Source organism: Didymella exigua (genome assembly GCF_010094145.1).
Source record: "Didymella exigua CBS 183.55 unplaced genomic scaffold M421scaffold_20, whole genome shotgun sequence".
In the NCBI taxonomy this organism is placed as follows: domain Eukaryota; kingdom Fungi; phylum Ascomycota; class Dothideomycetes; order Pleosporales; family Didymellaceae; genus Didymella; species Didymella exigua.
Window position 1 is genome coordinate 450,288 of NW_022984794.1, and position 25,982 is coordinate 476,269.

General features: G+C 52.9%; 10 protein-coding genes across 10 annotated transcripts; 6 read left to right on the top strand and 4 right to left on the bottom strand.

Annotated features, from left to right (window-relative positions):
- Nucleotides 1-2,128: 2,128 nt before the first annotated feature.
- On the top strand, nt 2,129-5,022 carry M421DRAFT_6768 (uncharacterized protein; the record flags this gene model as incomplete). The annotated part of the gene is made up of 3 exons (XM_033596432.1): nt 2,129-2,615; nt 2,675-4,323; nt 4,372-5,022. 3 exons carry the CDS (start codon nt 2,129-2,131, stop codon nt 5,020-5,022), a joined length of 2,787 nt encoding a protein of 928 aa, XP_033447116.1.
- Nucleotides 5,023-5,786: 764 nt separating this feature from the next.
- M421DRAFT_6769 (uncharacterized protein) lies at nt 5,787-6,485 on the bottom strand (the record flags this gene model as incomplete). The annotated part of the gene is made up of 1 exon (XM_033596434.1): nt 5,787-6,485. The coding sequence occupies one exon, from the start codon at nt 6,483-6,485 to the stop codon at nt 5,787-5,789; it is 699 nt and encodes a 232-aa protein (XP_033447117.1).
- Nucleotides 6,486-6,988: 503 nt separating this feature from the next.
- M421DRAFT_422471 (peroxisomal membrane protein pex16) lies at nt 6,989-8,774 on the top strand. The gene is made up of 4 exons (XM_033593172.1): nt 6,989-7,525; nt 7,575-7,610; nt 7,663-8,497; nt 8,545-8,774. Exons 1-4 carry the CDS (start codon nt 7,378-7,380, stop codon nt 8,666-8,668), a joined length of 1,143 nt encoding a protein of 380 aa, XP_033447118.1. The 5' UTR covers nt 6,989-7,377; the 3' UTR covers nt 8,669-8,774.
- A 316-nt stretch (nt 8,775-9,090) lies between these two features.
- Nucleotides 9,091-10,319, top strand: M421DRAFT_6771 (26S proteasome regulatory subunit rpn-8; the record flags this gene model as incomplete). Its single annotated transcript, XM_033596435.1, has 3 exons — nt 9,091-9,274; nt 9,370-9,641; nt 9,693-10,319. The coding sequence occupies 3 exons, from the start codon at nt 9,091-9,093 to the stop codon at nt 10,317-10,319; spliced, it is 1,083 nt and encodes a 360-aa protein (XP_033447119.1).
- Nucleotides 10,320-10,477: 158 nt separating this feature from the next.
- Nucleotides 10,478-11,548, bottom strand: M421DRAFT_208487 (uncharacterized protein). Its single transcript, XM_033588195.1, has one exon. It carries the CDS (start codon nt 11,436-11,438, stop codon nt 10,635-10,637), a length of 804 nt encoding a protein of 267 aa, XP_033447120.1. The 5' UTR covers nt 11,439-11,548; the 3' UTR covers nt 10,478-10,634.
- Nucleotides 11,549-14,345: 2,797 nt separating this feature from the next.
- Nucleotides 14,346-15,488, top strand: M421DRAFT_66854 (uncharacterized protein; the record flags this gene model as incomplete). Its single annotated transcript, XM_033596356.1, has 1 exon — nt 14,346-15,488. One exon carries the CDS (start codon nt 14,346-14,348, stop codon nt 15,486-15,488), a length of 1,143 nt encoding a protein of 380 aa, XP_033447121.1.
- A 711-nt stretch (nt 15,489-16,199) lies between these two features.
- On the top strand, nt 16,200-17,735 carry M421DRAFT_66685 (CDC50 domain-containing protein; the record flags this gene model as incomplete). The annotated part of the gene is made up of 6 exons (XM_033596344.1): nt 16,200-16,296; nt 16,350-16,386; nt 16,445-16,541; nt 16,593-17,376; nt 17,433-17,523; nt 17,651-17,735. 6 exons carry the CDS (start codon nt 16,200-16,202, stop codon nt 17,733-17,735), a joined length of 1,191 nt encoding a protein of 396 aa, XP_033447122.1.
- A 1,152-nt stretch (nt 17,736-18,887) lies between these two features.
- Nucleotides 18,888-19,309, top strand: M421DRAFT_422475 (uncharacterized protein). Its single transcript, XM_033593173.1, has one exon. The coding sequence runs from the start codon at nt 18,895-18,897 to the stop codon at nt 19,222-19,224; it is 330 nt and encodes a 109-aa protein (XP_033447123.1). The 5' UTR covers nt 18,888-18,894; the 3' UTR covers nt 19,225-19,309.
- Nucleotides 19,310-21,498: 2,189 nt separating this feature from the next.
- Nucleotides 21,499-23,513, bottom strand: M421DRAFT_66756 (glycoside hydrolase family 17 protein; the record flags this gene model as incomplete). The annotated part of the gene is made up of 3 exons (XM_033596350.1): nt 21,499-21,924; nt 22,507-22,868; nt 22,916-23,513. The coding sequence occupies 3 exons, from the start codon at nt 23,511-23,513 to the stop codon at nt 21,499-21,501; spliced, it is 1,386 nt and encodes a 461-aa protein (XP_033447124.1).
- Nucleotides 23,514-24,647: 1,134 nt separating this feature from the next.
- Nucleotides 24,648-25,860, bottom strand: M421DRAFT_422478 (ester hydrolase-like protein C11orf54). The gene has a single exon (XM_033593174.1). The coding sequence runs from the start codon at nt 25,719-25,721 to the stop codon at nt 24,810-24,812; it is 912 nt and encodes a 303-aa protein (XP_033447125.1). The 5' UTR covers nt 25,722-25,860; the 3' UTR covers nt 24,648-24,809.
- Between the last annotated feature and the right edge of the window lie 122 nt (nt 25,861-25,982).

Genomic DNA, 25,982 nt, shown 5'->3' on the forward strand with positions numbered 1-25,982 from the left:
AGCCGTTCTGAATGGTGTCACACAGCGGGTGGGTATGGCCGTTGGCATTGGAGACCTTGGCAGCTAGCGGAAATTTAGGGAATCGTTCCTGCGTTGTCATCCGTCTCGTTAGAACATTACCTAATGCGCACTAACGTCAGGAAGTTGGAGTGAATTATTTTCCATCACGCGTACTTTCTGCCTTCTTCACATGTAAGGAGCCGGCAGCATGGACCAGAAGGTCGCTGCCATTGCTTCTTCACCAGGAATGTTCTGCAGACGATAAGCCCACTGCGTACTCCACAGCAAATATTCAGAATGACTTCGCGCAGCTGCATGCAGCAGTGACCAACAACTAAACCATGGGGTGAAATACTTTGCATGACGCTAACATATCGTACCTGCTGCAAGACCTTCGAAAACTCGGCTGAGCGGCTCTCTTTTGAAAGACTCAGAATGGGGTTCAAGCAGCATGCTCAGGTTTGACGGCTACCGATAAATGCGTGAGTACGAAGTGCACCAATTCTCAAGCTATTGTCCTGCTGTTCAAGAGAAGAGCTTGCATGCAAATCTTATGGAAAGCGAATCCCAGTTTGCTACTACTGTATATCTCGGGAGCTGTCAGGCCAAGGTACAAGGGATGCTTGACAATAGAATAGGGATCCAAGAGCTCAACAACCGCTATTCAAGACAGGCATACGCAACGCACGCATCCCCGGCCACGGTACTGTAAACACGGCAATCGCCAACAAAGAGATTTCAAGTACGCCCACAGCCCTCGGTGAATGATAGCAGACGATCGCGACTGTAGTAGCTCAGTGCTTCATGTCCTCAATGACCATGCTCTTCTACAGAGTGGAACTCAACAACGTCCTTGTGGAAGCCATGATGTAACACGATGATTCTTCAGCTGAGACGTGCAACTTGAGTAACCGATGTATCAATACTGTAAGTATAGGCATTACTGCGTGCTCCCACAGCCCCCACGAGCCTACGCTCCCCTGTGCGCATGATGCCTGGCCTCCAGACTGCATGTCTTTTCGTATACCAAGGTACGTCAATGTGTGATAACATGTGCTTGTGCAAGCCTTGAATCGCATGTTGCAAAAAGGCCGGTTATGATACAGAAATTATTGTAGCTGCCAGAGATCTCGTGCAGTTGCAAGTGTCTCACCGAAGAACATTGACACTTTCCTACGAGAGTTGATTGTAACACCGGCGACCGACTTTTTTCTGCACCCTAAGAGCCGACCATCTTCACAGCAGCCTGTCTGCAAGAGTGCGAGTCCTGAGCTTCTTGGTTCAGTGGAGTCTTTACTCCACTCTCCAAAGGCTTTGTGGATATGAGCTGGATACAATCAAGACAATAACAGCTATGAATCGAAGCCAGCGGCGCCAACAAGTTCTTGACGCAATGAAGATCCTCACTTGCATTACACAGGAACGAAGCGTGAAGGGGTGAAAGCTAGTGGCGATCCTTGCGATTGAATAGTCGAAATTCGACATGGCCGGGAAGAACGCCTCGGCTTGACCGGATTAGGACAAACTGCGAACAGCGCTTGCCGTGAACCAGCACGGAACCATACCAGTCGCGTGTTCACAGCTAAAGAGACTGCACAACAGGCATTGATACATTGGCAGAAGCTCAGCTTTATTGCGAACGATCAGAGGACACGCCCTACTGCGCCTCAACACAGGAAAAGAGCCTGCCGGGCCTCCAGCATCTGTCGATCACCACGAATCGTGCAACTTCATGTCGACAGCACCACTCTCGAGACCATACCGTAACCGCCTTTTTTTCGATACCGCCTTTGTCGCGCGCGACATGCGATTCCAGTGCAGAGGTATATAGGAGGACCCCGTTACTAGGGAATATACGCAGGGAGGAAGAGAACGAAGATTTGCCCACGGCCGATCTCAAGCCTACCGCGTGTCTAGACACACGCGCCGAGCAATTATACTCTCACAGGAAGACAGCGTCAGTACGCATCTGTTTGTTCACCGCTGTGCAGGGTGCTATGCAGGGGCGAGGCGTATGATTGCTCCTGTGTTGTAGAAGCACTAGCGTCTGATTTTCCAGGACCAGGACTCCTCACTTCTCCAGCTCCGAGCTTGATCACCACACGCCTTGCAGCCACGGTCGCCCGTCATGTCGGACAGCGAGAGTGAAAGAAAGTCGGCTCGGCTCGAGCCTGAGTTGCGCGATATGAAGCTAGAGGAAGGCGCGACCCTGAGCGCACGCGAGGGCGATGGCATACAGGTAAAGGCGGAAGTAGCAGACCCGCCCACACCCTCTGCAATTCCACCTCGACTCAAGATGTCTCGATTCAAGTCCCAATCGCCTGCACCGAAGCACGATTCCGAAGCGTCATCGCCGGCCGACAGCACCAAAGAAGAGGTCGTTGGAGGAGACATTGTGCTGAAGATGGAGCCTGGGCCAGGAGGCAGAGCTCTCAAGCTCTCGCGCAGCGCCACACAAAAAGTCGTTTCACGCGCCCCACCGCTCTATCTCGACCTTCCAGACTCTACAGAAGCAGCCAAAGAGACGTTCGTTGTCCTTCCAGAGTGCACGTACTCGAACAAATACATTGGCACGACCGACCCAGCCCTTGAATGCGATTGTAGCGAAGAGTGGGGTAGGTCTTTACACTCGGTTGTTTCCATCACTTGGCAAGATGCTGACGAGTCGCAACAGATGTGGTTACGAAACGAAACAATGCCTGCGGCGAAGACTCCGACTGCATCAACCGTGCTACCAAGATGGAGTGCGTGGGTGACTGCAGTTGCGGCCGGAAATGTCAGAATCAGCGGTTCCTGCGCAAACAATACGCCGATGTCACAGTGATGAAGACAGATAAGAAAGGGTTCGGTTTGCGAGCCAACAAAGACCTGGTCTCCGGAGATTTTATCTTCGAGTACATTGGCGAGGTCATTGATGAGAGGACTTTTCGTCGCCGTATGATTCAGTATGATCAGGAAGGCATCAAGCACTTTTACTTCATGTCTTTGACTAAAGGCGAATTTGTGGATGCAACCAAAAAAGGCAATCTGGGACGATTTTGCAACCACTCTTGCAACCCAAATTGTTTCGTGGACAAGTGGGTTGTTGGTGACAAGCTTCGCATGGGCATATTCGCCGAGCGCAAGATCAAGGCCGGTGAAGAGTTGGTCTTCAACTACAATGTCGATCGATATGGAGCGGATCCCCAGCCTTGCTACTGTGGCGAGCCCAATTGTTCGGGTTTCATTGGTGGCAAGACGCAATCCGACAACGCCACAAAGCTCTCTCACGCCACGATTGAAGCGCTTGGAATCGATGACGGCGATGGTTGGGACACAGCTGTCCATACCAAGAAGCCTCGCAAGAAGAAGGTCAGCGAAGATGACGAAGAATACGTCAATGATTTGCAGCCACGGTCACTTGAAGACGATGGAGTCCCTAAAGTCATGGCAGCTCTGCGACAATGCACGGAGAAGTGGATTGCGGTCAAGCTACTCAGCCGTATTCAGCAAAGTGACAACGACAAGGTTGGCCATCGTATCATTCGTATGCACGGCTATGAGACCCTCAAGAAGACCCTCACTACGTGGATAGACGACTTCAATGTCGTTACGCAGGTCCTCGATATCTTGCACAAGCTGCCGCGCATTACCCGTAACAAGATCCAAGATTCTAAAATCGAGGAGGCGGTAGAGAACCTCAAGAGCTGTGGCGACGAACATGTCGAGGAGTCCGCAGATAAGCTGCTCACAGCCTGGAGTAAATTGGAGGTTGCTTACCGGATACCGCGCATGAAGCGGGACCCCAACGCAAGCACCCCTGTCCGCACCGAGAACCACTTCGAGCGTCGCGAGAGAGGTCGAGAGCGATCAAGATCTAGATCAAAGTCTCCGTCACTTACGTCGGCGCCGAAGGGTCCAGCTAGCCTAAACGCACCCTCAGGGCCCCGTGTAATCAACGCGCCTCGAGGGCCCGCGAGTGGGTTTTTCCAAGGTCCGCGCCCTGCTCCTCGACCGAGAACTTTCAATCCACTGCCGCCCGGTTGGTTCCAAGCCACCTCAGACAATGGCTCAACTTACTACTACAACTCCTTGGGCACTACACAATGGCAGCGACCGACAATGCCAGCAAGCCAACCGCCACCGCCACCACCAAAATCTAAAACCGATACGCAACTCTTGCAAGACATCATATCTAGCATTACCGCACATGTGGCACCTACCGTACCATCAGCCTCGACGACCCCACAGCCTGCCACAGACGAGTTCCAAGAAAGGAAGTACAAAAGCGAGAAGTGGCGTAGCCTGCCTCAAGAGAAGCAGGAAAGGATGTACGAGGCAACGGTAAGTTCACAATCTTTGGTTACTTATTTAATATGCTGATTGTCGTAGCTCTCTTCACATGTCATGGCTGTCGCTGCGCATTACCGTAAGAAGCTGGAGAAGGACGATCTTAAGCGCTTGTCAAAAGAAGTTGCCAAGAAGCTCGTCAGGGGTGACTACAAGTCTGGGCGCGTCAAGGATCCTGCTGCAAAGATCAGTTCGAAGCATGAGAAGACTGTGAAGAACTATGTGAAGGACTTCATGGATAAGGCAGTCAAGAAGAAGGACGAACGAGAGAAGGCCAGAGCAGCTCGTGGCGAAGCAGCACACGACGACAAGGATGCAACACCGGAGACGCCACAGATTGACGTTGATGGGACACCAGGAGCGGCTTCGCCAACTGACTTCTCCTCAGAGCTGAAGCGCAAGCGTGAAGATGAAGCAGACGAGTCATCACGGAACATACGATCGCGGACGGACGAGCCTCCGGCACCGCCTCCACCACCGCCGCCTCCAGCGGGTGGCATGCCTATGGACACAGAGGAGGCTGACCTGACGCCAATGGATGATGGATCAATGGGCTCTTTCACAGAAGGCACACCTTCCAATGGAAAGCTGGCCCTACGAGTGAGCGATCAGGCCAGTCCGATGCAGCTTGCCACTCCTCCAACCAATGGCTCGGGAGAAGGTAAAAGCACTGCTAGTAGTAACCTACTGTAGGAGGTGGACAGGATTGTTACGATGTCTGGGTTCTTCGCTATATTATTACAAATCTCTAATCGTCGGTTCGGTCACTTTTGTACATAGTCCACACTGACTCTCTCTTTTTTCCCCTATTGCCCGCCTCGTGGAGGCTATTAGGCCAATTTCCTTTCAACAATAACACAAACGACAAAGTCTCCTATAAGCACTTCGGCAACGTCTACCATTCATTTAAGTTTAATTGGCCAGCTGCAAGATCATCACGTACCACGGTCTGGTGCATTCCTTTCCCTTCCTCACATCCTTCTTTCTCCCACTGATACCCTCAATGCCAACCAATCCATCTCCCCTAGTGGCACGCTCTCGTTCTACAGAGAGATCTCTGCCATCGTCCCCGACACACCATCCTTCTACAGCTACCTCGACGTTCCCAGTCTCGCGCACTGCTTCCGTAGGAACCGACGTCAGGCCGTCAAGCTATTTAATCGGCTCTGGACATGGGTCAAAAGTGGACTGGCGCCGGAGAGCTCGCAGATGCAGGAAACGCTGCCGGATAAGAAGCAGATATAGCAGCTCGTTTGTGCGTGGCCATAGAAGGCGGTCTTTGAGGACGGGCGCGTAGTTTATGGGCTTTTTACGAAGGAGTACTGTAGGTGTGTGTAAGCGTTGAGAGGCCAACGTAGATGTGATGGTGGCGGGTTCATACGCGTATTCTACTCAATGGCTCCTTGCTATATACTAAAAGCCTTCGGGTCTCTTTAAGCCCCCAACATCATCACACCTCAGTTCAGCTCAAAGCTCAACCCCTCCTCCTCCCTCCACTCCCTGGCAAATTCCCTCAAAACCTCCGTCCTACGCTTCGCCATCCTCTTACCCGCCTCCGTCTTCATCATTCCCTCGAGCTTGAGCAGCTTCTCTCCAAAATGTTCAATCGCCCTTCCCATGGCCTGGTCCGGGAATCTCGCCGCTCCAAACGAGAAGGCCCTCCCGATTCCCACAACACCAATAGCATCGAGTCGATCTGCGTCTTGCACGATAGCCAGCTCGGGGTATTGCGTGAGGACGTCGATGACGGACTGCGGGTTGCGGACTTCGTTCGAGTAGCTGACGTGCTTGACGATGGTTTGGACTTTGGCTGCGAGGTCTAAGCTTGCGCCGTGCTCGAGCAAGACATTGCAAACCTGGCTTTCAACGTCCTCGCCAGGCTTGGCGTACTTGTGGTCTCCGACGTCGTGAAGGAGAGCGGCGAGAAAGAGGCTGGTCGTGTCGTAGGAAGTAGATGGGCTGGTCTTGATCTCGTCTTGGAGAATGCGATTAGCGTTGGAGACTACGCGCAGGATGTGTTGGTAGTCGTGGGAGTTGTCGTATTGGGACATGTAGGTGTGGACATATGTATTGATGACTGTGAAGATTGCTTTCTGGTCTGCAGGAATGGGAACCTGTGGGACTGGGATATTTGATGTTGCGGTTGTAGTGGCCATCTTGATCTGGTGGTTTGAATGGGTTGCGTTTACTGTACGTGCCGATCGGGTTATAGAAGACCTTGATGTAATGAATTTTGTGCTGGGGCTCTGTCCAACAAGCTTCGGAAAATTGAAGATTGTGTCGAAATTGGTCTAACAGATTTTTGTACACCACAATCCCGATATGACAGTCCCATCGGCGGTATCCAGATAGAAGCGGGATTGAAGAATTCTGACTGTTAGAGACGAGCCTTCCAGATTGACGCTAAGTCTTTGTAGAAGTCTTTGTGCAAAGGAAGATATGACCAGGAGGCACCAGAGTCTTATGCTGCTTAGAAATCCGACACCCGTGAGTAGGGAAGCTGTCACGGACGTGGCCGATAGCAGACTGAAAAGAGTATGGTTCCGTGTTTAGCAAAACGCGCAGTCACATGTGCATGCTGAACATGTCTTTTTCAAGCAGCCAACCGCCCTTCTCATGTTGCGTCTCAGGGATACAGAATCAAGCAACCATGGATCAGCACGAATCAAGCAGCCCTGAGTCACAACTGGAAAAGCGCAGGGTTGCAATTGATGCATCTCTGTGTGAACAGGAAAGGGCGGCAGCAAATCAGGCAGCTTTGAGCTTTGCACGGATCTTTGAATGAAAAATTGGTTTGCTGCAAATCCTTGTCCGTCAAGAGAAGTGTTGCAGTAGAGCGCGGTATCGCGTGGTTTCGATTTTCGGCGTCGAGCATTGATTGCAACCAAGGGATCTGGGGAAGCCGGACCTCGGCAGCGGCAGCCACGCAAGATGACTTCACCCATGCATTGATACCGCGCCAGCCGCCGGTGCACCCTTCTACCTCCAGCCTATGTCCAGGGACCGAACTTCATACTGAATCACCCACGCACGGGTGCGGCCGCGAAGATGATTAAAGAAGCGACGCACAACGCGACCGAGGTGCTGTCGCAGCCCACCAAGTGGCTGAGCATGTACTCTGACTTCATCACGAAGAACAGCAGCGCCGTGTCGCAGATCGAGTCGGCGCTGCGGTCTCTGACGTATATCATTCCTGGTACATGCTGGCCCGTACTCATGACCAGATGAATACTGACATGTAGCAGGACGATTTAGGGAATCCGAGATAGCATCCGAATCACGTACGCTTTGCGCTCCCTTATGATAAGCACCTACCGACTGACCACCCCGCAGTACACTGCGGTGTCCAATGCCTTTCACTATACCATGACTCCCTCCTTGCCAAAGCGATGGCGCAGATGCCCGGGACGCGTCGACAGCCGCTCACTCCGCATCACCGCTACACCAAGTTCTGGACGGAGAAGTCGCCTACGTACAAGCGCATCGCAACCGTCCTTCAGATGATCCAGTACACTGAACTGTTATGGGAGATGGCGGCGAAGAGGAAAGGCGAGAAGATGCGATGGCGCGTTGTGGTGTTGCTTGAGATCATCAAAGCAGTCTGTCGATTGCTTCTGCTGCGGTTGACAAACTCGAGGCCGCTGCTATCACCACCTCTACCGCAAAGAGAGATCGACCCAAGCTCCCTTGAGGACTCTTCGGCTTCTGCTGATGGCATGGACACCCCGCCCAGTGAGCGCTTGGTAGAAGCAGAGAACTGGACGATGCCGAGGACGGGGTTGTCGATGCCTAGCCTGCCTGATAGCTCGGACATCTCAAGCTATCTCCTATCCAAGGTCTTGACAGCGGACGATATCAAGCCACCGAAAGCTTTGCTCCACCGTGTTAGTGGTAAGGGCGAGCTAGCTGAGGCACTTTACATCCTGCGACCTGTCGCATATGCCCTGGCCATGCAGCACTTCAGTGGCGACAGAAAGAGTTGGCGGCCATGGCTGATCGGCGTAAGCATAGAATACGGTGCTAGACAGCTCGCAAAGAAGGATTTCCAAGAGCGTCTGGCTGGAGGATTGCGCGGCCTAACCGGTCTTGAGAGGGACGAGCTGAAGAAGCGTGCCTGGGCACTTGGCTGGTGGACGATGCGCGGCGCTTTCTACGAGAACATCACAAAGTCAGTCTTACTCTTCACTACCTGGGTCTCAGCCGCTAACAATATAGATCCTGGATTCATGCCATCACACAAAAGCTCAAGAGCAAGCCTCTACTTGATATCGCGGGCGGTGTCATTGAGGACTACGAGTTCTTATGGGACCAGTACTACTTCTCGACCACGACACTGTAACAAAATTATCCTACACACTCTTTGTTTGTTTGTTTGGCATGAACAGCTTCTTAGATACCAGATACTTTGTATGCTTTATCACTAATGACATGAATCCACGGACGTACTTTCTACAAGCCCATGTGTTCATAATAAGCCTCTTGTCTGACTGCAAGAGGGCCCAACCTGCCACAACACATTTGTCTGAGCGCAGGATCCAAAGATGCGAGAGGCCCCATTATTGGTGAATTGCATTCGTGACGCAGTTGCCTTTAGCTCGAGCTTGGGCCACACTATTCGTACCTTCGGAACTTCGTGAGCATCACCTTGGAGCCGCATCAACACCACCGCAAACTCGCCCGCCACCAACAAACCCCGCCTTCTTCGCCGCTATTATCCCGCACCTCCATCTCCGCACCACCGACCACCCTCACATACCAGCGATGCCCGCCACGACAGCAGAGACGCTGTCGCTCGTGACTCGCACCGTGTCAGTTGCGCCGCTTGTGCTTCTCTCCGCAGCAGATCACTACGGCCGTCAGGCGAAAGGGACACGGAAACGAGTCGTTGGTGTGCTATTGGGACAGAACGATGGCAAGAATGTCAGAGTGTCGAACAGCTTCGCAGGTGCGTAGATGGCAAACTACCTGTTCGCCGCCTGCACATAGTAGCGGGGGTGGGACTACGAAATACAACACAACAGAAGCTGACTAGAGATGTAGTGCCATTTGAGGAAGACGAGAAGGACCCGTCGGTATGGTTCCTGGACCACAACTACGTCGAGTCGATGAACGACATGTTCAAGAAGATCAACGCACGCGAGAAGCTCATCGGCTGGTACCACACAGGGCCCAAGCTGCGCGCGTCGGATCTGGAGGTTAACGAGCTGTTCAAGCGCTACACACCAAACCCTCTGCTCGTCATCATCGACGTACAGCCCAAGGAGGTCGGCGTTCCGACGGACGCCTACTTCGCTGTGGAGGAGATCAAGGATGTACGAGGTGGACGTGGCTTGATTTATTATAGCAATGCTGACACGAACCAGGACGGCACAACGACTTCCAAGACCTTCGTCCACACACCCTCAATAATCGAGGCCGAAGAAGCAGAGGAGATCGGTGTCGAGCACCTTCTCCGTGACATCCGCGACGTCGCCGTTGGCACACTCTCTACCCGGATAACCTCACAACTGCAGTCGCTGCAAGGCCTGCATCTGCGGCTGCGCGACATTGGACAGTACCTGCAGAAGGTCCTTGATGAAGACCTCCCTGTAAACCATGCGATTTTGGGTAACCTGCAAGATGTCTTCAACCTCCTCCCGAACCTGTCAACACCGAAGGCGACACCAGTTGGTGAAGCGACGAACGGCGTTGGCGCAGCGGCAGGCACAGCAGGCGCTATCGACAACGGCGAGCTCGCGCGCGCAATGAGCATCAAGACGAACGACCAGCTCATGGCAATCTACCTTTCAAGTTTGATCCGCGCTATCACCGCTTTCCACGACCTCATCGAGAACAAGATCCAGAACAAGCAGGCGGCGGAAGATAAGGAAGCTAGAAAGGATGATGACAAGGACGACGAGAAGGATAAGAAGGCCGACGGCGTGAATGGTGATGCAAAGGAGGGCGACAAGAGCAAAGAGAAGGGCAAGGATGAGAAGAAGAAGCTTTGAGGGGGAGTATAAGGAAATGGAGTAAGAGCCTAAGGACTGCCTTCCCAGCGCAAAAGTGGTATCACCATGCGCCACGACAGGCTGAAAAGAAGACACTGGGCAGTTAGCCTGGGTCAAAGGATGTATGGCATCATGACATGATAGACTTGAGACGGTAATGCATCACGTCAAAGGACCAGCCCTAATCGTCACCATGCTTTTGGCGTTGTGTCTTTCTACTCAGTCAATAAACCGCGCTGCCAAGGCTGGGTATCACATCTCCCACAGCAAGCTCACAGACCTCGCGGCCTCCAGCTCCTTATATTCAAACCACAGTCAAGTATCACCCCATCCAGCAGCCCACCCAGCAGCCGTCTCAATACCGACTTCCCTCTCTTCCACACACTCCCCAAAAACACCCCTACACCTCTCCGCCAGCACGCACGCCAACAGATGTTTGCACACCGGCGGCATCTCCTGTCCCAGACTCACCCCACCGAACATCCACTCCGCAACCTTCCTCTTCTCTTCTTCTACATTCTCATCTTGCATATCCTGGTTCACCGAGGATGTCGGCTTGGGTATGAAGGTTGGTAGATGTGGTTCAGGGTGTACAGCCGGGAACGCGGCGAAGGAGAAGGCGGGACATGTGCAGTTCCATGCGCCGAGTCGCACCTCGTAGGTCATGATGCTGTCGTAGGATGTGCTGAAGCGGGAGGAGCGTTGTTGCGCGCTGCGGACGTAGTAAATTGTATCGCTACTCGAAGGGGGTCGTGGTACGGGCAGAAAGCTCGTGGATGGTTTCTCTTGTATTGCAGGGCCTGGGCAGGTACTCAATAACTCGTCACTGCCCTGTATAGGTATGTCCGTTGTTGAGGTCGTCCTATTGGTAGACGGAGCTGGGGGCTTCTCGATGCCAATGATAAAGCAAGTGACAAGGTTCCTGTCAAGGAGGTCCAGCGCTGGAAGGAATTCGTTAGGAAACAGAACCTGCAGCAATAGCAGCTGCTTCTTCACGATCTCCGGCGCATCGCTGAGTGAGCTCGGCTCCGCACTGGCATCGCGTTGTTGCAACGAAGGTAGCGAATTCAGCAATTGCGTCACAAAGGCTCGAGGCGAAGGCAGCCTTGACATCGCCATAGCAAGCCACTAGGCGTTGGCATACTTGCCGAACTCTGGTTCTGGCGTAAGTCGGTGAAGGAAGACGCGAAGAAAAGCCGTACTAGAGTTGAAGCTAGCGTGACGCTTGTTCGGCGCGCATCCACGTGATATTCGCCACTTCGTCACCCAAATGCGGTAATGCACGATGACATGCGAAAATCGAGACACTTGCCCCCACTGACCGCTTGATTGCGTGAGTTCAGATCCGAACACCAAATGATTCAACAGCCAAGAACGCTAATCGAAGCCGCTGCAATCGGCTCTGCGCAGTGCTCAGGTGAGCACTTGCTGTGTCGTCATAGTCGGATGTTTGTTTCGTCCGAGGACGTTTGGCAGTCGCAAGGAGATAGGGGCTGGGGCAATTGATCATTGGTCGTTTACAAATCATGATTTGGGCGCGACTGCTTATCCATGCCTGACACGGATGTGCTCGCGACGCAGTCAGCGCTCATCTGTTCCGGCCCTGGCACTGACTTGCGGGGGGCGCATCAGTCAATAGACAGGCGACCTGCCACAGTGATACAAGGCGTCCTCTAGAACGCTGGATTGACGGCATTGCCTATGTGGAGATGACAGGATCGCAGCTGACAATACGAATATAGGGATCTGGTGATTCGTCAATTGAGCCAGATGAGCGGTAGACTGGGAGGCCGCTGCAGGGTCTCCAAGGTGTTGCATCCTATACAGCCCATGAAACGAATGACAGGGTCATCTGGCTCAATTGACGAATCACCAGATGCAATTGCAACGTGCTCAGTGTGCAGATCGCGGATGCAGAGGTGTCGCGCATACCCAGGTCCGTCGTCCATCAGGAGCACGGCAGCCACGGCCGGATTGTCGTATCGAAATCCTGCTTAGAGCGATTGAGGTGATCATGCTCAAAGTGGTGTATTGCGGGTAAATTGTCCATATCGATAAGCGCTGAATTGAACGACACCGGTCCACTGCCCCTCACCCGGCTTGCAGTCGCAGGATTGCAATTGAGGGGTATGGCGACAAGATGGCGGCGGGCTAGCACGCAGTCGTTGGCGGCTTTGCGCGATCAAACTGGGGCCGACAGCTTCGGCAACAGCGTCAAAAGAGTCCAATTTCGCAGAGATGGTGGAGAGCCTCGATAGAGGGGTCACATCTCTTATCGGACAATGTGGGGTGAGGGGTCGCATGGACGGGACCCCGTAAACAATCCATGTGGACATCTGCGGCCTATGCCGGTTTGTCATAAACGGTGTGCAATGGTGAGATGGAATAATACGACTCGTGACCTGCTTGTTCTGGGAATTATGGACGATGCGCGAACCGCCCCAGTCGACGTTGCAGCAGACGGGTGTTTCGCCCTTGTTGACCAGCTGGGGCTGGCGACTTTCACATGCCGAATGACGAGATGGGTGCATCCCGTGAACAATCATGCTGGCAATTAAGCAATCGCATTGCGGAGTGGCAACAGATGGGCAACTGACACAAGCAATGTGTGGCACACAGTTTCGCTGCAAGCCATGTCGTCCTGACATTAGACCCTGCTGAGCGCTGATTGCAGCCCCGTGGCTGGTAGCGATGACCACATGCAGATCTGATACGGGTACTGTGGTAGAAGCCGTATCACAAGACTTCCAGCCACCGGTCGAATTGAGAGCAGACGGTCGCGCAGAATGGCGGCAACTTCGGCCAGCAACGCTGCGGGTTTGCGGTGTGCGAGAATTCTGCAAAGGAAGTTCTCGCTAGACCGCCACTGGCCATGTTCGGCAGGTGGAGTGAAAGCAATTGGGCTCTTCGCACCCTGGCAACTCGAGCGGTAGTTTGTCAATGGCGCGAAAGACTGCATGAACTTGATAGATCAATTGCTCTGGAATGTGGAGCGAGTGTGGAACCATCATCGCTGCATGGATGGCGGTCAACCTGCTCGCAAGAACAGTACCTGTAGCGTGCGGTTAGGCATTTTAAGCAGACGCCAGGCAACTCGAGATGGAGATAGTGGATGCGGTGACCGGGAATCTAGAGCAAGCATGGGACGTGAATAGGGGGCAATAGCAGGCGGGCAGGCACACTGTTGTAACACGTAAACGCTCAATCTGGCGAGGGCTGGACACCCAATGGCAACGGTCTAGGTTTTGCAGGACTCGGAAAATGCTGGCAGAACTCAATTGCGCACTCACAAAACGCGGTTTCAGAACAAGTGAAGCGTGAAGGCTGACGTTTAGTCGTGGACTGTCGCCACTGAGGGAGCTAGCCGTGTTCGCTAGGCAGGAGAGCCCGAGTGTCGCCCTAGGAAGGAGCGACCCAGCGCATTGCAAACAGCACGAAGCCCAATAGTGACTCTGACAGCTACCTATTGCGCACGCTTGCTAGCCCTGGTCACACACCTGCTGAGCATCCCTATTCGATGCCCTATTCGTCGCCCTTCCACGGCCGTGAATGCCAATGATGATGCCTGAAAGGGACCATGGCACGCGCCAACCATACACCCTCTTTGTTCGCCGCGGTGGGCGGCAGTGTCTCAAGGGACGGATGACTCTCCTTGTCGCAGCCTAGCAGAGTAGGTATTCTCTTATAAGTCAGCCCGCCCCGTGTGTTTCTTGAAAAGCTTCCGCTGGTTCTGCACCCTCTCCGTCCTATCTCCGTTACTTGTCAGATGGTGTAAGCAACAATTCGCCGGTCAATTGGATTCCACCGCGTTCCACGATACAACGAACCATATCACTGCCTGCTTCGCCACGCATTGTAGCCAGCACATCCAGCAGCCAATTCGCCAATCCAGGCACTACTCAACCACAGTTCGGACTATTGCTCACACCCTCGAAACTTGCTGCCTAGATCCGACTATAAATTCCCAGGACGCCCCAATTCCCAGCAAGCTTCGTGTTCCTGGACATGCAAACAATGTCAAACCCAATGAATAATTCACCACCGACCAACCGCCTTACGGTTTCCTCGCTCCTCTCCCCACCGGAAATGGAGCGCTCCAACTCTTTCGGCTCTTCAATGCCCTCGGTGGCTCTGCAATATCCTAAAGTCGGCCCCAATTCCAACGCACAATACCAGCTTCCGCAGCTCCCAATGTTCAAGATGCCTGCGTACGCTTCGCCGCCAATCTCGCCCTTCGACACACAAATCGAGAAGGAGAACATGGACAACGCTAGCGAGCAGGGCACATTGGACCCCCCTCTGTTCCGCAGGGAATCAACTACTGGTGCTCTTGCATCAGATGTGCCATTGTTCTTGTCTCAGTCGTCGGCTCCTCAGCCGTCGTCTCAAGAGACTATCGCTCAGCACATGCAATCTACAGAGTACGCACAACTACCCAGTAAGCCAGCCGAAAAGGATTACAAGCTCGTCGCCGAGTTCCAAGCCACAGTATTTGAGCAAGCTTTCAAGAGCCCCAGTGCGTACAGATCATGGTGGGCACAGGAGCGCGATATCGAGAAACGCTACTACGGCAGGCCTGCTGTCCAGTCCGGGGGCATTCACAAGCGATCCTCACCAAAGAAGCTTGCTCCTGCACCGGCCCCGAGATCACGTCAGCCCAAGATTGCCCTGCCCAAGGTTGCACCTCGTCCTGCTCGTGAGCCAAAGCCTAAGCGCACACCCAAGGCTCATGTCCTGAACTCCTTTGAGGAGCATATCGGCAGTGCGTCGCCCAAGGCTGTACGCCCCGCAACAACTCGCGATGATCTCGACTACAATGCCATTCCAGATTACTCGCCACCACTCACGACGCTGATTGGCCATGAGAAGAAGCTGAAGGCTGAGTGGAAGGGCAACAAGCTGGATCTTTCCAACGATCCGGATCGCCACCTCCTCCACGACGCTGAGATGGAGCTCGCTTCCACGCTCCGCCTTAGCTGCGCCACCTACCTCTGCAGCAAGCGACGCGTCTTCCAGGCTCGCGTCAATGCCTTGAAGATCAATAAAGAATTCCGTAGGACTGACGCCCAGCAGGCCTGCAAAATCGACGTCAACAAGGCCAGCAAGCTTTGGCAAGCGTACGATAAGGTCAGTTGGTTCGACGCCACCTACTTCCGCCAGTACCTCTAGATGCACGCGTTGGTGTTTCTTCTTTCTTTTCTTTTCGTCTTTGTGTGAGAGTCTCCAGGGCTCACTAGGCGACCCAAATCTTTGATTATGGTTCACGCTTTGCATGCGGTGTTCAGGGTCTGATTTTCGAGAGTTACGCTTCTCGCTGACCCTAGCATGACGGAGTTGATCGATAACCTTGATCCTCCTCTTTATGATGGCGCTTGTGATTTTTGGGATATGGCATGGGCAGGCAGGTTGTTACGGATTGATTAGGTTCCCCAGCCTCGGCGTTTGTTGACTACTCCTATTAGCTTCCTTTGTCTGCATCATGCGATACCCCCCTCCACAACATATTGTTGTAGTCCGCCTGTGGACCCTGAACTATCACTAGATGGTCTTAGAATAGCAATGCTTTCACATCATTGAGATCATTCAACATAACACTGCATAAAGCCCTAAATTACTTGGGGTTATTGATTGCGCAATGTGCATCGTTCGCTCTGGAAGCATGCGATATCAATGACTTGCGCTCATGCATCCACAGCGAGCGTTCGGTGGGTCCTGGTGACCGGGCTGCGGGGACTTGTCAGATCCGTGCCTGTGGCTGGTGGCTAATTTGGGAATGGGCTCGGCGACCTGCGCGTCCGCGAGCAGCAGTCGTCAGCGCTCGACAACTGCGACGTTTTGCATCCACGACTTTCGCTGCGGAACAGCGCGGATTTGTCCAGCATGTCGCAAACACAGCAGATGGACGCTAGCGACTCGATATCAAGCCAGGGCCCCAACCGCGAGGAGGGCAAGAAGACGAAGAGCAGACGACCCCCGAGTAAGCCTACAAGCGGCTGTTCGCGCATAGAGGTGATACTGACGAATGCATAGATACTGCGTTCCGGCAGCAGCGACTGAAGGCGTGGCAGTACGTGTGCAATGCATGTGTGGGGACCAGAACAGCGACACTGACCGCGCGGCGACAGACCCATCTTAACCCCGAAGACCGTCCTCCCTCTGTTCTTCATCGTTGGCATCATATTTGCACCCATCGGTGGGCTGCTGCTGTATGCAAGCTCACTGGTAAGCTCAAGAGCGATGCGTGGATATGCAAGCGTCTGACAGCTGCTCCAGGTCCAGGAACTGTCGATCGACTACACCAAGTGCACCACCGATGCCCCCGACACGGAGGCTGTATTCAACTCGAGCAGCACAAGCACACTCAAAGATATCCCCTCGGGCGATGTATCTGCCACGTTCAAGTCGTCGATGAAGTCGGTACCACAATGGGGCAAGGCATACGACGACTTCCATTGGCCATCTGGTAGGGTCCAGAATACCAGCGTGTGCATCCTCAGCTTCGAAATTCCCAACGATGTCCAGCCGCCCATCCTCTTCTACTACCGCCTTACCAACTTCTACCAAAACCACCGACGATACGTGAAGAGTGTGGACATTGATCAATTGAAGGGCAAAGCTCGTACCGTGAGCGAGATCAACGCGGGCGATTGCGGACCCCTTGACACAATCGACAACAAGCCCTTCTATCCCTGCGGTCTCATTGCTAACTCCATGTTCAATGATACATTCTCCAGCTTGAACGCGACGAATCCTTCCCAGAACGAGAACAGCCCTAGCGTATACAATATGACGAAGACTGGCATTTCATGGGCCCACGAGGGCGATCTCTATGGAAAGACAAAGTACAAGCCCTCGGAGGTTGTTCCTCCACCCAACTGGCAGGAGCAGTATATCAACGGAAGCTACGACTCCTTGAACGAGCTTCCGGATCTTCACACGATGGAGGATTTCCAGGTCTGGATGAGGACGGCCGGTCTGCCCACTTTTAGCAAGCTTGCCTTGCGCAATGACAACGATGTCTTGAGAGCAGGCACCTATCGGCTGAAGATCTACGACCGTAAGTCAACCCACAACGTGCGTCACTTCGTAGATCGTTTGCTCACATGTCTCTAGGCTTTCCGGTCACGGCATACAGTGGCACTAAGTCCATCCTGATATCCACGCGCACCGTGATGGGTGGCAAGAATCCGTTCTTGGGCATCGCGTACCTCGTCGTCGGCGGTCTTTGCATCTTACTCGGTGCCATTTTCCTTGCCACACATCTCATCAAGCCGAGGTCAGTCACTCGGCGCATGAACGCAAAAAGTTCTAGATTGCTGACATCCAACCAGAAAACTCGGCGATCATACTTACCTTACCTGGAACAATGATCAGCCTAGTACGGCAACAACTACCGGGCGGGCCGGTGGAGCATAGTAAGAGGTATCGCCACAACGTCTTTGTTGTCAGAATACTTGGTTCTCTCTTTTCTCTTCTTCGCGATTGTACCGATTCACGAGTAAAGCCTAGGTCGTGGGGATGGTATGGATATAATAGGCTAAGATCGCCTGGAGTTACGGTGTTTGAGCGAGAGACTGGAACATAGTCTTTCTTGTTCGGTTAATGCATGTCATACTTGACTGATCCCTCTGTTGTGCCTACACCCCACTGATGCGACGGTCCAGAGAATAAGCTTCGTGTCAACGCTGTCAGGCAGCGTGGTACCAAGACAAGTCTCATTATGAAGCCGCATTCATGCTGCTAACAGGGGTCAGGCAAGAATCCGGACGGACGTCCAGATAAACCGAAATGGACATTCTGGAGCACAGGAATCTAGAACATATACGACGTCTTCAAGCTGGAGAATAAAAGCCTTGCTGCTATCCTCCAGACACAATCACTACAGCAGTTCTGCAACTTACTTCAGCACGCTCATTCCCCTCAGCAAGCAGCTGTCTCACAAGTTACTTCAGTAACTTCCCGCATTCCGTGTAACCTCCGGCTTTCAAACGCTAAAATGCGCACTCCCTTCCTCCTTGCCTCGTTAAGCCTCCTGGCATCAGCCACAGACTCTCAACCTCCTGGTGCACCAGATCAACCTTTCGACTGCGGCACAGGCACTGAGTCTGCAGACCAATCCTACCTGGAGACCATCCAGCAACTTCACGATGGCAAAGCTAAAGGCAGTCTTGCTGCTCGCGCCGCCGAGATCGCTGCCCGCGATGACCCTGTCAAGGTTCAGACGGTCTTCCACATCGTCATGACCGATGCCGCCAAAGACTCCATCACCAATACCATGCCACAAGCACAATTGGACTCTCTGAACGCATCCTACAACCCATACAACATCCAATTCGAGCTGCAGAACGTAACTTGGACCACTAACGATGCATGGGCCAAAGCCAGCAAGGCAGGGGACGACGACGGCAACATGAAGAAGGGTCTTCGTCAGGGCACCTATAACACGCTCAACCTCTACTTCCAAACCGACCTCGCCGGCGTACTCGGCCGCTGCACCCTCCCCTCCGCCATCGCAAATGGCAAGGGCGACCCAAGCGTCTACTTCAACGACGGCTGCAACATCAACGCCAACACGATGCCTGATGGCCTGATGGACGGGTTCAACAAGGGTAAGACGGCTGTGCATGAGACAGGACACTGGCTGGGTCTGCTACACACCTTCGAGGGCTACTCGTGCGATGGCCCCGGTGACTACATCGACGACACGCCCGTGGAGAGCACCGCGACAGATGGCTGCCCCACAGATCCTAAGAAGCAGAGTTGCCCTTCCCAGCAAAAGCCCGGCGAGAGCGACCCGATCCACAACTACATGGATTACTCCATCGATGACTGCTATGAAGGCTTCACGGACCTGCAGATCCAGCGGATGAAGAGCATGTGGAGCATGTTCCGTGACGGTAACTAGCAAGCCGAAGGGCTGCCTCATGTCGAAGAGATCCTAGGCGCTGAAGGGCTCGAGGCGAAGATGCGGAGATCGTGGTGATGTGGTGCAAGTTTGCTGAGTTTGTTTGTGTATATTTTGCTAATTTTGTGTGATTAGACTGGATTTGCACATATTGCTCTCTCGCGTTGCTTCTTGTTTGGCGTTATGGTTACTTATTTAAACTGCTAGTCATTTATGAATAAAATGCATTCGTTTAGCACCAGAACTTCTTTTGCACGGCAAGGCTCAACCCACGGAGCTTCTGACCTACGGGTTGACGTGGGATCTTTGACATTCCCGAAGCACTGTCGTCTCCTCAAGACCATTCTTGTGTAACTTCTTCTAGCTTTTTTTCTTCGGGTAGCATTCCGGGCCCTTTGCACCTGCCTCGTGCCTTCGATGCTAGCATTAATCCTTCCCGCACCGTGGCCTGGTCAACGGCGTTCGCTTTGGACGGCTCGCAGTAATTCACCAATGACGACACCAGTCAATGGAACCGCCCGTGGGTCTTCAGTCCAGACTGAAAAGTCCAGCCTTTGTCTAGCCCTATAGCCTGAGACCTCTTGTGGAACAACAGCCTCGCCCCCGTAGGGAAAACCACTGACTCGCCTTGCGACAGTCCAGCTCATAGAAACAGCGATCCTGACATCAAAGGAGGTACTGAGGACTTCCAAGATCTCAAATTCTGACACGCACATGTCGATGCACAGAACAACGATGTGAAGCAACCCGCACGCAGCCCTTTGTTCCGCATGCGGAAAGTCCCCTCATGCATGTGAACGCAAGCAACACCACACCCGTGGAAAGCGCAGTAGAAGAGCAGAATATTTGTAAACATAGAGGTAATAGCAGGTGCTTCGCAAAATTTGCAATTGCTGCAGCTCGCGCTCTCCTACCGCGACGGTGAAGGCCCAATACTTTCACCTCACCTACAACTCCACCGCACGAAACTCTGACCCATCCAACCGATCGAACCAACGTAGTCTTCCACCCATACACCTCTTCTTCGAGCCTTCTGCACACCAACGAAGAACTAGCCCGCCTCCACCAACGCCCTTCCACAAGCCACCGCCGAGCTCAGCCCCGCAAAATCAACAAAAAACCACTTCACATATCAAACGAACAGTGCCTAAATGCGATCCTCACGCGTTTCGAAACTATCGAACACTACCAAGCCTCCCTCCGCCCTGCGCTACGTCCTCATCCTGCTGAAAGCGCGTCCAACCCCACAGGACATAGCGTGCTTGTGCAGTTACACGTCAAGAAACAGCGTTGCGCCGCCTCCTTACACACCCTGATACCTGCGCCGTGCAGAGCAACATTGAGATGTCAAATGTTACTTCGTCCCGCGTGAGTATGGGCGAGACCCACTGGGCTTTTACAACGCTCTCTCACTTCGACACATGGTGTGGAGCAACATGTCATACGGTACTGCGCTATGCTCTACGTTGCCTACTCATTCTCGCACTTACTGGTACATTCCTCGCGATTCTTCTGCCCAGTCTTGATCCGAGGTGCCGTGCAGAGCTGAAGAAAAGGCTGGGCGTGGACAGTGCGAGCAGATTGTTGGAGAGGAGTGACCTAAGATCAATCACCGGAACATTCAAGGACGCAGGCATGGGCGTGAAGGCTAGAAAGGATGCAACTAAGCTGAGTAGTAGGACGGATGTGAAGGACCCGTGTGCTGTAATGTAGCATATTAACGTTTGAAATATTCTGTAACAAAGCCAATGCTCATCTCTCTCTAGTTGCAAGCGTTATCCTAAAGGACCATATTTGCTGCCAAAAAGGACAGATTGCAGTCACTGTCAGTTAGTAGGATATATAGGATCTGAGCTAGCCGCTGAAAACGGCTATATAGTGGAGAGCACTTGCAGTAATACAAGGATGACTATCCCATGCAAAGACCTCCGCGGATAGTATTTCCCTTGCTCGTTTCGTTATTGGTGACTGAAGGTCACATAAAAAGGCAATGATGTGACTGCCCAATCAAGACAAAAGCTTATTCCACCGGACAGGTTCGAACTGTCAACCTTCCCATGTCTATCATTTGTTGATAACAGTCGAACACGCCGCCAATTGCGTAACGGAGAATCTTTGGGCTCATATATCGAGGACTTGGAGGCAAAGTAGGTGGATATTAGAAAACATGCAACAGTAAATGGGCAGACAAGGTCCTGATATTTAAAAGAAGTCTAGAGATTTGGGCCGTCATAGCAGAACCCACCTTCGCACTCTACAAGTGATACATCAAGCTCAAGATACTGACATGAACAGACCGAGAGGCGGCACAGTCATCTGAAAGAAGTCCATGGTAAGCCCTCCAGCAGATTCGATCTGATACGCAACCTTCTGTTCCGCTGCGCAAGGAAAGCTTGCAAGATTGTACTGATTGGCAGGCTGAACAGAAGGTACCCATCCTACAACGCCAGTGCTGACGATGTTGCTCGCACTTATGTCCGCCGATGTAGATTGTTGTCCCACGCTTGACACAATGATGCCACCCGGCGATCGGATCTTGACAGGCGATATGTCTTGCCAAGGGAAGGCCGGAGGCATGTAAAAGGCGAGATTGCAGGTCTTGCCTCGATTTTCAGAACGAACATCGAAGACAAAGACCGTAGACAAGGTGGGCGATAGCCGTGCGACGTAGCCGTTACTCCTGATATTGAATGGATCGGACTTGTCGACAGGTACAATCAAGCTGGGCGCCTCAAAGGGCCCTTCAAGACCCACAGGAGGTTCATGAGGTTTGGGAAGCGATTCGATCGCCAGACGAGATTGGGGCGTAGCCGCCGTTGGTGCAAGTCCAGTCGGTGCTGGAGTGTTTGATGTGATCACGGGAGGAGTAGCGAGGACGGATTGTGCTGTGGAAGATGAGGTTTTCACTGCCGTGACGTTAGCACAAGATCAAAAAGGGGTGTCAACCACGATGTTACGCATCGACCAAGTAAACCCTCCCAGGGTGCTCCAGCTACTCGCTACGACCACACTACTCGCTGCACCCATAACGCTGCTGCTGATTACCGTTGGCAATGACAATGTGTTCTTCACAAAGACATTAGCCCGCGCAAACCAACCTAAAGCTTTTGCAGCCCAGATTGGAGAATGTACGGGCGGATGCTTCGGAAGACATCTGTAACATGACTGGGCAGCAGGGAAAAGGTAGAAGAGCACAGTAGCAGTAAGGGAAAGATGCGCAACTAAGGCGAAGAGCAAGGGCGACAGGACTGATAAGAGAATCGAGATAGGGAGGTAGCTTACGTTCTTGGCCGCAGCAGGGCAAGACAGGTCAAACAGGGGAGAGACCTGGGCGAGATCACCTCCGGGCTTGAGACCAAAGGAAGGGCTGGGGTTACCCCACTGGACATCCTGGAGGGTGTAGTAATACAGGTTGACGTTGTCATTAACAAGCTTGCAGGTGACATCCTCCCAGTAGATGCGGGCGTTGTCGGCGGAGGGAACGGCCTGGTTGACGGTCTCGCCGCTAACGGGCCATCCAGTCTCAGTGACCCAGACGGGCTTGCCCTTGGTGGCAGCGACGGTCTGGTTGTAGGCGTCGAAGAAAAGGTCGCCACCATTGCCAATGCCGTTGGCGAAAGAGCTCTGGAAGTAGGGGTACGCATCTATCATTAAATCAGCATCAGACTCGAATGTAACGTGGGCTACGTACCCATGCCAATCCAGTCAAGGTTGTCGATGACAGCGCTGTTGCTAGCATTGACGTAGACCTGCCATGTATCGACGTGACCGAGCTTGGCGCTAGAAAGGCTGGTCCCAGCAATGGCGTCGCGGACCTGCTTGATGTAGCTGACGAGAACGTCGGGCCCGGTACCAGGGTTGCCTCCAGCACCATCGGCGGAGATGCGGTAGAGATCCTCAGAACCGACGGAGATACCAACGACCAAGTCAGTGAAGGCGGTGCCGTACTGAGAGATGGCAGCCTTCAGTGCGTTGACCTCGTTGTTGAACGAGTCCTGACCGGCGGAGGCCCACAGACCAAGAAGAAGGGTGGTCTTGGTGTTGATGGCGGCCTGGATTGCCTCAATGATGGTGCTCTGGGTTCCGTGCTGGATCATGGTGTAAAGACGGGCGCTTGTCCAGCCGTCGGTACCGGGGAGGGTCTTTGCATTGTTGAACTCATATTCGAAGTCGGTCAGAGTCTTAGCTGCGTCGTTGTTGAACTGGGCACCGTAGTTGAAGCCCTTGATAGCCGCGTTGGCAGTAGACAAAAGAGCCGCAGAGGCAACTATGGAAGGTGTGAAGCGCATTATGATAGTAGGGAATAGGGTCTAAGGGCTGATAATACAATAGGTAGGTATAGAAGAAGGAAACCCAGATGTGTAGGAAAGGTTGGTTGGTGCAAGCAAGGCAAGAAGTGCGAGGAATGTATTGAGTAAATAGTCTATCGATCTACGACGCTTGACCCATCAGTGACGGTAGGGATCGTGCACGAGCTAATTGCTTATTGGGAAAGAAGCACTTGCGGATCGGCAGGGCAAGTGCTTCCGCAACTCCCGTGCTTTCCTGATTCGGCCAGACCATGTGGTTGACATGGAAGGATTTCCCGTTTCCTCAGATAAAATAAAGGCAGCTCAGCAGATCCCCAAGACGTTCACGGGTGTACCTTACCTATAGTCTTTACTTCCTTCCTGCTGATTACAGGGACAAGCTCTTGAACACGATGAGCTTCTCTTCTTGCTCGGGTTGGCTAGTGACTCGCCGTTGTGGAGAACCCAATTCTCAACGGTTCTAGAAGGCAACGTCAGGCTCTCGGTTTAATTAGCGTCGCACCTGGCGTGGCCGGTTAAAAATAGCCTCATATGTCCGACCACCAAATTGCAGTCTAGGGATCGGGTCCATACACAATTTGTCGTGGTACTTCAATAGGTATGCAGGTCGATGGCTTTGTGCATCTATCGTCATTGTACTTCTCGCAAAAGAAAGGAGAGTAGGGCACATCTTCTGTCAAAACGTTCGTCAGTCTGGCTGAACGTCTCCACACACCATCGAGGTCGCCGAAAAGTTCGCCCCGGAAAAACCTAAAGGTGGACCGAATGAGGCAACAGGTAAACCAAACACAATGAGTTGACAGCAAAGTTCATGCAGCAGCACTTTGCGGTACAGGCCACTGTCTCCTGTTTCTGAACGTTGTGAGAGTGAGGCCCACAATAGGTACAGCACAAAATTTGCTCGCCGCCGCTGGTGCCAGGAGCGGGTGCCCGGAATGATGACGTGGATAGCGCACTGGTCCCAAACTCAGGAGAAGCGGTTCATCCAGGCAGCGGGCCGACATGGCTGTGCGTGGCCCTGACGTGCACCGGCAACGGTGCACTCGGGTACGGAAAGGAGGCAATCGATAACATTGCGATTGATGAAGTGTGGATGGCTCTGAAGGAGTTGTGGTCGTTTTGCGTTTTGCGATGTCTGCACGGGTGTGGATGCACAGTCTAGTCCTCATCGAGTTAACCTTGACAAAGCGTTCGCAGCAAACCAACACATCTTCTGCATGTTTTCGAACTGACTTTGAGTATCAAGGTCTACTGACAGCATCTCGCAAACAACACTCAAGGTCTGTCTATGCGGTACAGAGTCTCTGCTACATTGAACCAAGCCTCATACTGCACGTCATCTGGCGTAGTGTCATAATGGTAATGACCTCCCTCACCATGATGCGAGAAGCAATGGGTGTGCTCAATCCTTAGATCGAATCCGGGATCATACGAATGCAGTACGCTCAAACACACCAACGGAGCTTTCATGTTGTAGAACTTCAACCACTTCTGCTTCTGCTCATCTGTGATCAACGGAGTCGGCGAGAAGTCAGGCATGACGTGCAACTTCGCCTTGCCTCTCGAGATAACGAACACACCTCCAAGAGATATCGTTCGCGTGCCGTATGCGTCTTTCAATGCCTTGCGGATGACTTCGGTGAAGTTGAGAGAGCCCTTCCGCGAAGATGCTGTGATATGTAGTACATCGCCTGGCAGACCAGCGCTGCCAAAGAGATTCGCCATCAGCGCACAGTCCTGAGAATCCAGCTTCTCACACAGCGCGCTGCCGTCATCTCTGACTCTGGCACAATGCGTCTCGTTGACAAGCTTGTCGCTCCACCACGCCAGATTTGGCATCAATTCCGAGTTCATGCCAACCACGTGAAACGGTCCTGCTGCTGCGCCCAGCATTGCCCCTTGGTTTTCGGGCATTTCCATAAGTTTTGCGATGTTGAGCAGATCGTACTTCTTGGTAAAGTTTGGGGTAGGTGCTAGGTTGGGCTGTCCACCCACGTCCGCGATGCGGGGAGACCCACTCAAACCAGTACAAGCGAGGCTGTAGGGTGCTTCGCGAAGATCCGGACATTCTTCGACTGTTACTGATGCTGATTTGAAGTTCTGTACCATCTTGGTCTTGATAGCATCGACGAGTTCGTGGAGTGGTGGGGGGTTGAGGTCGACTCTTTGAATAGGCGGATTCGGCATGATTCTGACTCTGGTACTAACTGTGGACTATTGAAAAATGCTCAGAATTCGAGACGATACCCCTTGGATTGTAATTATTAAGAAAGCGGAAGCATGCAACGAGTGCAATCGTTGGAAGATGAAGAGCGGGGGCCATCCGGTGTTCCTCCCGAGATTCCAGCTCCTCGCTACCTTCCAAGTTTGACATGGAATGTGAGGTATAAGCGGACTTGTTTCGTTTCATGATCATTCCACATAATTTGAAGCTATCGTGAAGGTCGT

Bases quoted from the DNA above. Each gene is read 5' to 3' on its own strand.
- M421DRAFT_422471 (XM_033593172.1), top strand. From the start codon at position 7,378: ATGATTAAAGAAGCGACGCACAACGCGACCGAGGTGCTGTCGCAGCCC. The intron at 7,611-7,662 runs GTACGCTTTGCG...ACCACCCCGCAG, and splicing joins CGAGATAGCATCCGAATCAC to TACACTGCGGTGTCCAATGC. The intron at 8,498-8,544 runs GTCAGTCTTACT...CTAACAATATAG, and splicing joins TTCTACGAGAACATCACAAA to ATCCTGGATTCATGCCATCA.
- M421DRAFT_208487 (XM_033588195.1), bottom strand. From the start codon at position 11,438: ATGGCGATGTCAAGGCTGCCTTCGCCTCGAGCCTTTGTGACGCAATTG.
- M421DRAFT_422475 (XM_033593173.1), top strand. From the start codon at position 18,895: ATGCCTGATGGCCTGATGGACGGGTTCAACAAGGGTAAGACGGCTGTG.
- M421DRAFT_422478 (XM_033593174.1), bottom strand. From the start codon at position 25,721: ATGCCGAATCCGCCTATTCAAAGAGTCGACCTCAACCCCCCACCACTC.